At 43.7% G+C, this 15,801-nt stretch overlaps 1 protein-coding gene across 1 annotated transcript in view; it reads right to left on the bottom strand.

Annotated features, from left to right (window-relative positions):
* Window positions 1-15,801, bottom strand: part of WRN (WRN RecQ like helicase) — a 442,993-nt gene that overhangs the window by 52,783 nt on the left and 374,409 nt on the right. The window contains 2 exon segments of the mRNA XM_030194495.1: window positions 2,929-3,167; window positions 8,377-8,539. Of these exon segments, the coding sequence (XP_030050355.1) occupies window positions 2,929-3,167; window positions 8,377-8,539 (402 nt within the window).

Raw genomic sequence — 15,801 nt, 5'->3', positions numbered from 1 at the left:
TCTTTTAAGTCCAGGATCGGGAGAAAAGACCCGCCTTTTCGTGGCACCACAAAGTAAATGGAGTAGCGGCCTAGACCTTGTTCGGCGGGAGGCACCGGGGTCACAGCCCCTATCCGGCACAGACTGTGCAAAGTCTTCTCTACCGCCGCCCGTTTGGCGGCAGAACCGCATCGGGACTCCACAAACACATCTCTCACCGGGGCATCAAATTCTATTCAGTATCCGTCTCTGATCAGGTCCAAGACCCACTGATCTGCGGAGATTTTGGCCCACTCCTCGAAAAAGAGGGAAAGTCTTCCTCCGATGACAGGAAACGAGGAGGAGGCCTGCGCACCATCATTGAGAGGGTCGCCCCTGAACTCCAGGCCTTGAACCGGCAGCTGCGGAACGTTTGTCCGAGCGAAAGGAGTTTCTCTGCTGAAAGCGGGCATGCTCAGTGAACCCAGCAGCACGCCCCGGGCGGTACCTTCTAGCTTCACGGAAGCGAGGTCTGTAAGAGGAGCGGACCGCCTGACCCTTAGAGGAAGGCTTCGGCCTATCTTCGGGCAAGTGCTGAGGTTTGGAATCCCCCAGGCCTTTAACAATGTTTTCCAGCTCCTCACCAAACAGGAGAAGGCCTTGAAAGGGCAACTTCACCAACCTTTGCTTAGAGGTCATGTCCGCCGCACAATGTTGTAGCCAAAGAGTGCGGCGAGCTGCCACTGCTACAGCCATTTGTTTAGCCGAAGCTCTGACCGTATCATAAAGGGCGTCAGCCAAAAAGGACAAGGCCAACTCCATCCGCGGAGCCACTTCAGATAAGGTCTCCGCTCCATCACCGGGCTGTTCCACTGCCTGCTGTAACCAAGCCAGGCAGGCTCTAGCAGCATAACAACTGCATGCAGATGCCCGAACAGTGAGACCTGGCAAATCAAAGGACCGCTTCAGAGCTGAATCAAGTCTGCGGTCTTGAATATCCTTCAGGGCAACACCTCCTTCAACAGGGAGGGTAGTTCTCTTTGTCATAGCCGTGACCAGGGCATCCACTTTAGGCATTGCAGAGCGAGCCAAATGTTCCTAACTCAGAGGGTATAATTGCCCCATAGCCCTGGCAACCTTCAAAGGTCCCTCGGGGTCAGCCCATTGAGCCGAAATAAGCTCTTGGATGCAGTCATGCAAAGGAAAGGCTCAAGCAGGCTTTCTGGTACTAGCCATCCTTGGATTAACAGAGGAGGCTGCGCCACTCCCAGGATCTTCAATCAAGAGGGCTTGTAAGGCATCCAAAATAAGTGCTGGCAGCTCCTCGCGGTGGAAAATCCTCACCGCAGATGGATCATCAAGCTCCTGTGGCAATTCTGCACCCGACTCTGGCTCCTCAGCCCAAGAAGTTCTGCCAGACCCCTCAGAATCCTCATAGCCTGACCACGGGGGGGGGGGGGGGGGGGGGGGGGGGGGGGGAAGGGGGTGCACCACATTCAGAAGGGGAATTAGCCCTTCTGCGTTTATCAGGAGGATAAGAAACAGGCAAAGCCAACTCCAAAAGGCCAGGATCCACCGGGGTGGGGGGGGGGGGGGGGCAGGCAGAGGGTCCGAAGAACCCTGTGGAAGAGCTCTTTTAAGCATGTACGCCCTATGCAGCATTAAAACAAAATCAGGGGAGAAAACCGCTCCCTGACCGCCCGGATCCTGCCCAGGGCTATCAGCTCTATTATTAGCCTCTCTCAGAGGCACCCCCTCTCCCCGGATTCAGGACTCTCCGTCGCAACGGAGGCCGCGCCATGTGGAAAATTCAAAATGGTGTCCGCTGCCAGCTCAGAGCGCAAAAGATCGCCGCTCGCCATGCTCGGGCCGGCTCTACTGTCTGTACAGCACAAATTACAGAGCCCCGCTGCTGATTTGCGCTTGCCACATTTAGAACAGCGCTTTACAGTCTCCGCAGCCATCACCAAAAATGGCGGTAAAATTCAAAAATGGCGGTTCGCACCAAAAACGTACCGATCGCGGGCCCACTCTGGAGGAGTCAGAAAACACTCTTACCTCACTAGACTGAGTATCATAGCTCCGGTCCTGCAGAAGAATCTCAAGAAAAAAAACCTCTTTTCCAAGATTGCTACTCTAAAGCGCGATGCGACTTTATGTATTTATTTATTTTTAATGCTGTGAGGAAAGCAGAGGCAAAAGAGGTAAATAAAAACACTCCGGATGCTCAGATAATTGGGAAAGGCAGGGAAAGGCGAACCAATGTGCCGGCATCCACTGAGTGGGAAAGGACAGGGAAAAGCAAGCTAATATGTCCACATCCACGGGGGCATGGGTAAGGCAGGGAAAGGGCTGACCTACGTGCCTTCAAAGTGAAGCTGCTATAGCCTCTAACACCCCTGCTAACAACTGGCAAGCCAGGAGCCACCCCCAGGCAGATTTTTGATGGAGCTCGAAGAAGCTGCAGCCACCCTGCTTGGGGAGATAGAGAATACTGAAGAGGCAGTGGAGCTAGCTGGCCATGAGGCACTGTGAAAAATTGAGTGCTCTCTATCTCCCCCTGCTGGTTGATGGACACAACCCATACGTAATGGCTTCATCTGCTTGATGACAAGGAATATAAGGTGTTTTATCACCATTAATTGGATGATATACAGCCACCGAGGTCTTTTTCCTCCCTTATGAAAACAGTTTTTGATTTTTGAAGGTTTATGTCTTGATTTACATCTATGTGAAAAGCCCATTAAGTTGTCTATTTCAAACGCTTATATACCTTTATAAAAGTAGAATCCCAGAACTATTCCCAATAAAAAATGTATTTTATAAAATACACATCTACAACACAACAAAACCCCCGGCACTGCCGCCATGTCCCCAGCAACATCTACATATGGCACATCATATGGACTGTGCAATTTTACATGTGAAAAATACTTTATAAAAATTAACACCATTATGGTATTTCCTGACCTCAGTTTCAATCCATGTAAGATCTTCCTCATTGACCTCTTGTTTGCTGCTGTGTGGAAGCCTCCCAGTAGACAATTTCTGCTGAAGGGGTTCCAGCCTTCTTTCTTTACTGGTTTCAGACTGCTGGCTGGCTGGCCCACTACTGCATTCTTTCTCCAGCAAAGCAATAGTCATTCTGATAAGGTACAGGTCAATATCTTGAGGAACCAGCTCCCTGATGGCTCTCAGTCTGGTTAGATCTATATATCCAACAACAACAAAGAAGAAAACAACAACAGCAAAACTATTGTTATTGATGAAACAGTGTACAGACTTCATCTCCAGTCTGGTCAAAACGCTGTCTGCAGACATTTAAGGCCCAATATTCAAAAGGATTTAACCAGGTAGAAGAGGCTCCTGCCCTGTTAATGAGCAAGCTGGCTGGCCGGCTGCCAATATTCAGCACCACTTAAATGGGTAATGCCACTTAATATTGGTTAACCAACTATTGCCTAACCAGCTAAGTTAGGAGTGGTCCGGGGATGGAGTTTAGGCAGAGCCATGACTTAGCTGGTTAGCAGCAATACTCAGTCTGCAAAATGGCTAAGTGGATAAAGTTAGGATAGCAAAAAAGCTGTCCTAACTTTATACACAGAGTTAACTGGGCACTGGTCTAAATATCAGTCAGTGCCTGGTTAACTTCCAGGTTACTGCAGACACCTGGATATTTAGTGTCAGAAGCTGGACATACCCCAGAACTGAATATCTGGGGTTATTTCAGCCTGCATCAGGCTCTTAAAAGTATTTTAAGCAGTCTTGGTCCTCATTAATGGAGTGGCGGCCTAGTGGATAGGGTGGTGGACTCTGGTCCTGAGGAACTGAGTTCGATTCCCACTTCAGGCACAGCTCCTTGTGACTCTGGGCAAGTCACTTAACCCTCCATTGCCCCAGGTACCTGTATATGTAAGCCGCATTGAGCCTGCCATGAGTGGGAAAGCACGGGATACAAATGTAATAAAATAAATAAATGTCCTCAATCTCTAAACATACTGACAGAATTTGAGAACTTAGGTGCAATTATTTCAAAATGTGTGGTAAGAAAACAATTAATTACTATATACTGATCAATCTTCAGCAATAAATATATAAATAAATGCAAATGTATAAAGCCACAGTGATTTCCTGCAACAATCCATAATTCCATAGATTGTGAGCATTATCTACAATCCCATACCAAACCATTACTAGCAGCCAGAGATGCTTTAAGTTTGTGCACAAAAATATTTTAAAAATATTTGTACACTTTTTTTTAATACAGTTGTGTTTAATACAGCACCCCTAATAAAATTGTATTTTTCAATGTAGCCCTACGTTACAAAGTTAAACATGAGATCTTTCTGTAATTTTTAAAGCAAAATTACTATTTATTTTTCTGATTTCAACAGATCAAAAATAATAAAGAAAGCAACATGACATGTGGAAAAGTTTGGACATCCTTCCAGTTGATTCATTACTACTTTTTTCTTTTACATTTTTAATAAGGTTCCTAAAGTTGATTGATTGATTGAATTATGGTGGAGGAGTGGCCTAGTGGTTAAGGTGGTGGACTTTGGTCCTGGGGAACTGAAGAACTGAGTTCGATTCCCACTTCAGGCACAGGCAGCTCCTTGTGACTCTGGGCAAGTCACTTAACCCTCCATTGCCCCATGTAAGCCGCATTGAGCCTGCCATGAGTGGGAAAGCGCGGGGTACAAATGTAACAAAAAAAAATAAATAAATGAAGACAACTGCATTGTAGAACAAAAGTTCTGACCCCCTTTTTAAGCAATTATAATTTACAATCCCAAGAAATAGCTCTTGATATAAAAAAAATAGAGAAAGAAAAGGAAAATTCAAAATTTACAAAAGTATAACTGAAGGAAAAACGAATCTATTTTTCTATCATAATAGTCCACAAATAAGGAAGTGAGTCCAAACGCAATTCCATGTAAATCTAAACAACTGACGAAAAAGAAGCAAGTAAGCATTACCAATAATCTCTTTTATGGAGTTAAAGTAGGTGGTAAAAATGGAATAACCTGCTGAGAAGAGGGAGAATTTGTTAACTCAGTCTAAAAAAATTGATAAATAACCAGGGTCATAAAATACATATTTAACCAAGTTGAATGTAACAACTCATTACAGGGAAAGTTAAGCCAAAAAAGGCCCCCTAATTTCAAACGTTGTTGATGTCAATTCCGAGTAGGTCTTGCCACATAAGGGAACACACTGATCTTACAATCAAGGAACATAATATCTCAATACCAAAGCTTTAAGACCCAGTCTTGATCAGGAAGTAACTGCGAGGCAGCTGACAGCATTCCATTCGCCACTTTCAGCCGAACTCAACGCTCTCACTTCTGAGGAGGGAGAAAGTGCCTGGATAGTGGCTCTAATCGCCAGCATTGTAGGAGAACTCCGCATATCGGGAGTAAAAGTGATGTCTAGAAACTTTGACCTTTCTAACCCTTCAGCTTGTGATTGCTGTTCTGCCTACTTTCAACAACCATGTGCTTTGCTCCAAGCAGCTGTCTGAGGTTCTGTGTTATATCTCTGCCCTGACCCATCCTTAATAGAGGTGATGACTTGTTGCTTTCTATAAGGTCACACTAAATTAGCCAAGAGTTTTCCCGCCTTACTGCCTCACTTAAACAGCTTAAAACGCTCTCAATATGGCTGCTTAGCAAGAGATCAATCTGCCTTCTGACCCCCAACGTGCTATCTTTAGAGGCCTGGTCTAAAAGGTGCACATGCTGCCGGCAAAGGGATTGGTATTCTTGTGACAATCTTAATAATTCTGCTTCCAATTTTTTCTTCTTACTCGACGTGTATGCTAGCATGTGGCCCCGTAACACTGCCTTAGATGCCTCCCAGAAAGTAGCTGGGCCCACATCTGGGGTAACGTTAGTGAGCTGGTCATCCAACCATTTTTCCCTCAAATAAGTTTGAAAAGCAGCATTGTTATAAAGAAAAGGCGAGTATTTCCATACCCTCTCTGATGGGTCTGCTGCAAAGGATAGGGTAAGCGATAAGGCAAACTGTCAAGGATATGCACACCTCCCTTGCTATAGAAAACAATGACTGTGATATTAAGAAATAATCTAGTCTGGAATATATATTGTGGGGATGGGAATAAAAAGTAAAATTCACATTGTGCGGATGTAAGAGCCGCCAAATATCCACTATCCCCAACTGGTGCAGCAGAAAGTTAATCCCTTTGTTTCTTAGATCTCTCTCCCTGCCCCCCTCCCAGTTTAGCTGGCTTGCAATCAATCGTTGGATCTGCAAGAGTGTTAAAGTTTCCACCTAAAACAAGTTGGTAACCCAGATGGGGAATCAGCCTGGCCACTATGTCAGAGAAAAATCTGTAATTATATAAATTAGGGCCATAAAGGTTACAAAAAAATCAGTTTGCGACCCCAAATTGCAAAGGACTGAAATACAAAACAACTTACACAGCCGGTTTCTCCTACATAAGCGCACAACTATGGAATGAGCTCCCAAAAGCTGTGAAAACAATCCACGACCACTTGAACTTCAGGAAATCACTAAAAACCTACCTCTTCAAAAAGGCCTACCCCAACGACCTCACGTAACCCTCTTCACCTACCAACACAGCATGACTGTGACTGAACAGGACATCACGCAATCTTCATCCATTCCAACCCTCCACTTATACCTCATACGATCACTATACAACTTTGTATTTGTTATCCACTGACTGGGCAAACGCCTTTGACGGTACTATGTAAGCCACATTGAGCCTGCAAATAGGTGGGAAAATGTGGGGTACAAATGCAACAAATAAATAAATAAATAAATAAATAGGGTTCTCCCAGTAAAATAACATATCTGCCTTCTCAATCTTGAATTATTTTATGAATATTGAGTGGAAGTTGTTTATGAAGCAATAAAGCCACCCCACGCTGTCTGCTATTGTAAGAGGAGTACATCACTTCCCCCAACCAGCCCTGTTTCAACTGAAGATGTTCAGTGCTGGACAAGTGAGTTTCCTGCAGATAAGCAATGTCAACTTTTTCAGATTTCAGCCATGATAAAATTTTTGTATGTTTGACAAGAGAGTGTATGCCATCCACATTAATGGACATGAATTTCAGTTTAACCATGACATACAATCAAGCCAATACCATTCACACCACAACAATTCTCCATCCAGCAGACCTCCCAGATAAGCCTGCCGGACTTTCCCATCCCTCCAACAGTGTCCTGGACAGAGTAAACGCAACAGTAATTCCAGAATACAATAAAGCCCCCCTCCCCCATCTTACAAGTTCACCCCCCTTTACCCCATACACCCCCACAAGCATACCTCCCTTTACCACCTTCCCTCTCAAACAGACCATTCACACAACCCTTGCCCCCCTGCCCCTCCCCTCTTTCCCATCCTAACCCTTCCTCACTCTTAAGACAACAGAACCATCTTTTCAACAGAGAACATACCCCACATCATATCTGCATTCAAGGAGTGCTATAAAGACCCCCTCACATATTTTCTAAGATCTATAAAAGAAAGCCCCCCCCCTCCCACCAATGAAAGAAAAGTTGTTAGTCACCCTGAGATCCTGGTAAAAGTGGGTCCTTTGTGAGGAGATAACATTATCTGAGGATACCCCTCACACATATAACAATATTAACATTTTAGTATTTTACAATACTGACTGGCGGTTGTAATTAGATCTCGTGTTGTGGATTGAATTTACAGTCCAATAATTAGGCATTTTGGCTATAGGGGTACATAAAGTAGGCACAACATGCTGATGTGCCTCTTCCATCTAGATGCCCTGTAATAAAACTGCACTCTAAGGGGATAATTGTATAACAAAAGTTTCACTCTATATGCCACAATAAATGCATAAAATTATTAACCTGAACTTGTACTCTCCCAGGGTGTCAGTATTTTGGGGGAGGAATTTAGGTGGCGTGCAGGCAGAGTCCTGAAGCGCATATGTAGGTTATGACATACACCTATGCGCATATTTCAGCTGTATACACTTATGCCAGATTTAAAACTGACCAGTATACTTACTGCTTGAAATCTTTAATACAGGATGCACCAGCTCATATTTCCTACTGCTTGCATCTTAAAAGGTTTATGGACCTCTGATGCAGGCACTCAGTCAAAATACGGCAGTGTCAGATGGTTGGAAATCTTTTAAATAAATATTTATGCAAGTCAATTAACTCAAGACTATCCTACTTCTGACCATCTCTTCTGTCTTCCTAGTTCAGTTTTTTCTTATCATTCCTTTCTTCTTTTGTTTGTTAGCATCAGAAATTTTAACATCATTAAAGAAACAAACTATTTTCAGAATTGGAAAACAGATTGTAAAAATAAAAAGATGAAAAAAAAACATGTTTTTTTCATAAGCCACTCAAATGAGTTTGCAGCTAGGGCCCTACAGTTCTCACCTGAATTGATGGGAGGATTCTGGATAACATCGGTAACAATCTTCTTGATTTGAGGAGTTAGTCCTGCTCGCTCAACATTGAGATTATAGCCAGCCTTCAGGGCCTGTGATAAATGAGTGCCCACCACAGTAAGAGGTAAACTCCTACTGTCAGCTATCTCGCTCTGCCAAAAGGACAGAAAAAAGATACACATAAAAAGAGTGATATTTCAAGGAATAAATAGACATATTCAGAGCATAAGTGTGTTACAACCCACAGGTGGTCCTATATGAAGAACGGAGATACACTTTACTCAAGCAGAACAGTGGTTACTAAAAATCTGGCTAACACAGGAGAAACCACGTGTAAGGAAAAAAAAAACTATGTTTAAATATAGTATAAAAATAATATTTTTCCTCAATGTCAAAATCACTGTGTACCTTATTTTGAACCCCAAATACTGAGCATCTGAAAAATACGCAAATTGGCTGGCAAATATAATAAGTGTTGCCTACTACAGAAGACATTTCCAGATAGCATAGTGCTAATGTTATTTAACTTTAAGATTTTAAACTTACTAGTTGAACTTCTGCATGGCCTTACAGTGATTAAATCATTACTATTGAATGTTCAAGAGAAATAAGTTGGCAATCTTCTTATTAATTGTAATTTAAGAGGTGTCTACATTGCAAAAGCACAAAAGCTCAGAAGTATCTGAAAACAGCCCAGAAAAAGAGCAGGCTTGGAGAGTTAATTATATCCAGAAGTGGTATATCTAGCAAAGGAGGGGTGGCCAGCTCACAAGTCACCAGTCACATGCAGCTGCCTGTGGTGATGTCACTGTGGTCTTCTGCACAGCAAAGTGAAGAATGGCATCAAAGCATGCCAGGGCTGCTGGCAAGCATTATGCCAGGAAGAGGAGACAAAGAAATGTACATGTGTAAAAAGGCATCTTACAAAATAACAGCACATGTAAAATGTATACAAGGTGCACTTCAAAATATACTTTAAAGTTTAAGCAGACCCACAATTTATGTGCATAATTTTATAAAATGCATACAATCAAGCGTATTATACATGCAAACATTCACACCACCTCTTGAGCAGGCATAATGTCAGCTTCAGTCTAGGTTAAATATCTGCAGGATTTGTACTAGAATCTCATAAAGACACATGGAGGCGTATTTTCAAAGCACTTATACTTACAAAGTTGCAAAGTAATCTGTGGAACTTTATGTCTAAGCGGTATGTTTACTAAGGCGCTTTAGCGTTTTTAACGCACCTGTAAACTTAAGGCGCGTTAAACGCTAACGCACCTATACATTTCTATAGTGAATAAATACAATAATAGAAGATATTGATGATATTGTTTTATGTATAATACAAGTATAGGATAATAAGAAATCAATAGTCGAATGAGATAGTATACTTATACATTTCTATGGGCGCATTAGCGTTTAACGCACGTACACCATTTATGCGCAATAAAAATGCTAACGCACCCATGGCACCACTCAGTTAACCTAACCCTAAGTGCTTTGAAAATGAGCCCCATAGGCCCCTATCCTGCTTATTTTCGAAGGAGAAGGATGGCCATCTTCCGACACAAATTGGGAGATGGCTGGCCTTCTCCTAAACCCGGCCAAATCAATATAATCGAAAGCCGATTTTGGCCGGCTTCAACTGCTTTCCGTTGCAGGGCCAAAATTAAAGGGGGCGTGTCGGCACGGTACCAAAGGTGGGGCGGGGGCGTGGCTACGAGATGGCTGGCTTCGGACGATAATGGAAAAAAGAAGGCCGGCACTGACGAGCACTTGGCCGACTTTACTTGGTCCATTTATTTTCAGGACCAAGCCTAAAAAAGTGCCCCAACTGACCAGATGACCACCGGAGGGAATCGGGGATCACCTCCCCTTACTCCCCCAGTGGTCACCAACCCCCCCCCACTCAAAAAAAAAAAAAAATTAAACATTTTTTCCAGCCTCTATGCCAGCCTCAAATGTCATACCCAGCTCCATCACAGCACTACGCAGGTCCCTGTAGCAGTTTTTAGTGGGTACTGCAGTGCACGTCAGGCAGGCAGACCCAGGCCCATCCCTCCCCTACCTGTTACACTTGTGGTGGTAAATGGGAGCCCTCCAAAACCCACTGTACCCACATGTAGGTGCTCCCCGTTACCCTTTAAGGGCTATGGTAGTGTTGTACAGTTGTGGGGAGTGGGGTTTGGGGGGCTCAGCACCCAAGGTAAGGGAGCTATGCACCTGGGAGAAATATCTGAAGTCCACTGCAGTGCCCCCTAGGGTGCCCGGTTGGTGTCCTGGCATGTGAGGGGGACCAGTGCACTACAAATGCTGGCTCCTCCCATGACCAAATGGCTTGGATTTGGCCGGGTTTGAGATGGCCACCATTAGTTTCCATTATCGGCAAAAACCAATGGTGGCGATCACTAACGCCGGCCCATATGTTGAGATTTGGCCAGCCCCGACCGTATTATCGAAACAAAAGATGGCCGGCCATCTTTTTTCGATAATGCGGTCAGGTATGCCGCTTTACGGGGCCGGACATCTATGCCCCTCTATGTGTCTTTATGAAATAAGCTAAAAAATAGGCATCTTCATGCCCTATTAACCTCATTGTGGCCGAATATTATTGCTATATGTACAGTACATGGCAGACAGCATGTTATATGTATACTATATAGAATATATCTATTATTTTAAACACCACAGCCAGCATTTTTTTAAAAATATGCTTACTGGGTATAAACATTAACACAATTATCATTTATTTGTATTTAACTCGCACCTTTTTAGTAGTAGGTCAAGATTAGCTATATTCATGTATAGTAGGTATTTCCCTGCACTGGAGTGCTTTCAATTTGAATCTGTACCTGAGGCAATGGAGAATTAAATGACTTGCCCAAAGTAATCAACATGAGTAAATTTGAACCAAGGTGTTTCTCATTCTCAGCCCACTGCTCTGACCACTAGGACCAGGGCCTATCAGAGGGTAGGCCAGCAGGTCCATTTGGCCTGGACCTCACACAAAAGGGGTCTCCATTGGGGAGGGGGGAATATATATATATACACACACATACATACTAGTGTGAAAGGCCCGTTTCAGAGAGGAATGAAACGGGCGCAAGCACCGCTCCCCCCCGATGTCTGCGAGTGTGTGTGAGTGACTGTGTGACACACAGAGAGTGAATGTGATACAGTGTGAGACAGTGTGAGAGTGAGAGAGAGGAAGACACTGTGAGAGTGTGTGTGTAACAGAGATACCTGTCCCCTCAGGACCCCCTGCCCCTCTGCGTTCCTCTCCCCCTCCCTTGTGGTCTCAGGACCGCCTGCCTCTCCCCCCTCTGCGTGGTTGGCAGCACCGTGTGTGTGTGTGTGAGAGAGAGATTGAGTCTCTGGGTGTGAGTGTGTCTGTGAGAGTGAATGTGTTTGTGATTGACTGTTATCTGTCCCCTGCCCCCTCCATCCACCCAGCTAAACTCCTGTCTCCCTTGCGCCCCCTCCAGCTACCCAGCGATTCTCCTCTATCCCCTGCCCCCCCTTTTGCCATCCATCGATTCTCCTCTCCCCTGCAGAGTGAATGTGTAGAAAGAGTGTTGTTGGCTTCTGAAAGTGGCAAGCCTGTCTGAGTACTGCGCTTTATTTTTAACTGGCAGCAGCAGCAGCAGTCTGGAAAATAGGGGATACAGAAGAGGTCAGTTGTCAAGAAAAGCATCAAGTAACTCCCATTTCTGTGTACACCAGTTTTACGATTTCCACTTGCAAGGGCTATTTAAAGCTAGTTGTCCGCGAAGAGAGAGAATAAGCTGAGAGAGGCAGAGATGCAAGTCCCTGGTGTTGCTTTAAATGTAGAGGGAGGGAGGGAGCGGTTGACCTTCCCTGTACTCATTTTCTCTGACACAGCCATGCTCTGACGATACAGTGAGGGGGGGGGGGGGAGCAACCCAGGCAGCAGAGTCAGCAGGAGAGGAGCGTGTTTCCCTACTCCTTAGTCCTGCCTGTGATTCGTGAAACTGGATATCTACAGCACCATGCAAAACGGAAGTGAGGCTTCATTAGAACGTTGGTGGGGCCTTATATATATATATATATATATATATATATATATATATATATACATATTTATTTTTTAACATTATTCAATATAACTTCATCCACAAGAACATTAACATATTTAGAGCTGAAGTCACATCAAGTTGTATCATTGGTCTCGATGAGGTGCAATAAGGTACATTTTTGACAAAGGAAAAATATGAAAATAAACCCTCTAACTCAGATTAATCTGGTACATCACATCGCGCAAATTTGTTGCAGGTCATATGACATGTGGTAAGTTTTCCCATAAGAACCAGTTTCCATAATTTTGTCATCCACATACCCATGCTCTCTTTGTTTCCAATTATAAGCTAATGCATTTTTAGCAGCAGTCAATCATTCCAGTACTTGCTGCTTTACCTTCTTGTCCCAATCCTAATTATGCCTGGTTAGGCCTAAGAGAAAAATCTTTGGGCAAAGGGCAAATTTACACCCAAAAATATTGTCTATCATCTTCAAAACTCACTCTGAAAATTCTTGAATAATTTTTCAAGTCTATCAAACATGGAAAAAAGGACCCCCTCCTCTCCACATTTCCTCCAACATTCAGCTGAAGCATGTGAGTATATTTTTGTTATCCTGGTGGCTACCAGGTACCTTCTATGCAGGACTTTGTAGCTATTTTCTTTAAGTGTTGTGGAAACAGAGGTGCGAGCAGAGTTTATCAAATACATTTAACCCTGCTCATCCTCAAGATCCCTTTCTCACTCTCATATATTTAACCTCTAATTCAGACCCACCAAGCAGGTCATAAATTGCTGAAATCAGTCCTCATTTGGTGTTCCATTCCTGTAACACTGTTAACACAGTACACTCCTCTGCCCCCTTCCTCACCACATTCATAAAAAATGTTTAACTTGTAGATAGTTGAGACAAAAAACAAAGAGAGGGTTCGAAGCACAAAATAAAGTCCAAACAGCAAAAAAAAGTACCAGGAGCCTTCACATGTGGGGCAAAACCTTTAATTGTACATCATATATCGTTGACCCGACTCTGGCCGTGTTTCAGCGCAAAGCGCCTGCATCAGTGGTCGTCTGCTCTTAATTGTATAAGATGAAGAGAACAGCTGAAAGCTGAGTTCACATCAAATGCAACTAAAATCCGCTCCAAATACAAGCATAAAATGCCTGCTTGCTCTGCACGGGAGCATGGAGTCCTTCTTACTTAAAGCACGAATGTACATCCCAGCTCCACATAAACTATACCCCCTGGAACACTTGTGCACAAATTTCTTCATTTACTTATTCATTTGTACAGCCCTTCAAATTTTCATAATAGCCATTTTCCACATGTAAGAAATGATTTACATGCAGAAAAAAATCAGCCCTATAAAACAAGTTTGTTGGGGTCACATGACGTGATGGAACACAGCAATCACTAAATTTAGCTACTCTTCAATGCCCCCTCTCCATCAGCTTATAATCTGCTTTAATTAGAAGATTTTTTATCTTTTTCAGCTACAGATCTGATCAACACTTCCTTTCAGCTGGGTGCCCTCCACACATTTCAACATATTAATGGCCTCAAAGTTGCTAAAAAAGGATAGGGACAAGCAGCATGAGCCAGAGCCCAAGATGGCAGCCCCGCACACTGCACCCAGTCACACTATTGGTTCAGAATTGGCCTCTCAAATTATAGTGGAAATCACTGCTGCTGTGGAGGCCGCACTGGACAAGAAGCTCCAACAACTTTTCGACCACACTGAAGCCCATGAACACAATGATGCTCTGGGGCTGGAGCTGGATGCCCACCTGCAATGAACAGGTACATTGGAAGACCAAGTCCAGACCCAGGCTCACATGCTGAAGCGGGTTGATGAATTAGAACAAAAAGCTGATGACCTACAGAATAGATCCAGGCAAAACAGCCTACAGTTAGTGAGACTGCCTAAATCCTTGCTAGACAGGGATCTGAGGTCCTTTTTTAGAAACTTGGCTTCCCCAAACGTTGAAAGCTTGAGGAACTTCCCCCCCCCCCCATAAGTGTAGAGAGGGCACACAGCCTAGGGGCCAGACGCTTGGCGTAAAATTGCCCTTGAGCCGTTATCCTCCATATCTTGAACTTTGCTCATACACAAATTATAATGCAGGCTATTCGATCTGGCAAAGAACTTAACTATAATGGTAAATGGATACTCTGCTTTCAAGATTACTCGGTTTCTGTGCAAACTCAGAAGAAGGTGTTTATAACCATCTGCATGATGCTTCACACTAAGCAAATAAAATTCGCTTTACTGAATGGACAAAAGTGGAGTTTTGAAACGGCACAGGCAGCACAAGAATTTCTCACATGCATCTCCAACCCTTCTTCAGCTACATGGACCATGGATGCTTACCTATGGTGCTACTCGGATTATTGGGGAACCAGTGAAACAGCCGTCCTTGATTTGCACTCTTCTTTTTTGGGGGGCTGCCAAATGTGGTTGGGTTACCTTGGCTTTCTTTGACCACCGACTGTTATTGACATTAGCACATCCAACCTTCGGATGCAATTAGGAGCGCGATCTGGCTCCTATCGTGTGGAAGCAGATGCTTGACACTGCTTTGTACATCCCTTAAACCTAATACTTTATTCTTCAACCTATAGGATGACCGCGGTGATGAGATGCATATAGGATGTTTACAGCTGGGCATCCCTGCATCTATGCTCACTTGGAGAAGATGGAGTTCTTTTAACATGGGGTAGGATTTTTTCTTCTTCTTCCTTTCTCTCTCTTCTTCATTTTTTCATCTTTGACGGAGGAGGGGGAATAGTGTGTATATTCCTTCCTTTACTAGGCCTGTAATATGGCCCTGCTAGCCCTCATTTTTCCTAGCCTTGGTGCTATCAGCATATTTTTAGTTTATTCCTATAGCTGCATGTAAGCTACAGTGGTTTCTCAGTTAATGGAAAGTACATGTTACATGTCAAGGTGACACTTGGGAGGAAATGAGGCTATGCGGCCCATATATGGAAGATACACATGGATATAACCTTGGTGGTGATGAGAGACTGAGGACCCTACAAGTCCAAGATGTTCCAATGGAAATATGTGTTCAGAGAAGGAGGACACCAGGTATTTCATACTAGCTTGCTACATGGTTTTTTGCACGCTGTGAGCATGCGTTACTGATAAGGAATTAGCCAATTGCCACAAAGTGTGCATGTGAACACAAGTAGGAGAGGATGGTAGAATACAGGAAATTATCACAACAAAGGATTTAAGAGAGTATCACTACTGCATAACCTCTAATATTTCTCTCATATACTGGCACCAAAGTATTTTTCTATATTTATGACTATGATTCTGTGAAGTGCATTGCAGAATATTTTAGCTGTGAAGTTCAATATTTCC

The sequence above is a fragment of the Microcaecilia unicolor genome, chromosome 2 (genome assembly GCF_901765095.1).
Source record: "Microcaecilia unicolor chromosome 2, aMicUni1.1, whole genome shotgun sequence".
Taxonomy (NCBI): domain Eukaryota; kingdom Metazoa; phylum Chordata; class Amphibia; order Gymnophiona; family Siphonopidae; genus Microcaecilia; species Microcaecilia unicolor.
This window is presented reverse-complemented; position numbering and strand designations above follow the sequence as displayed.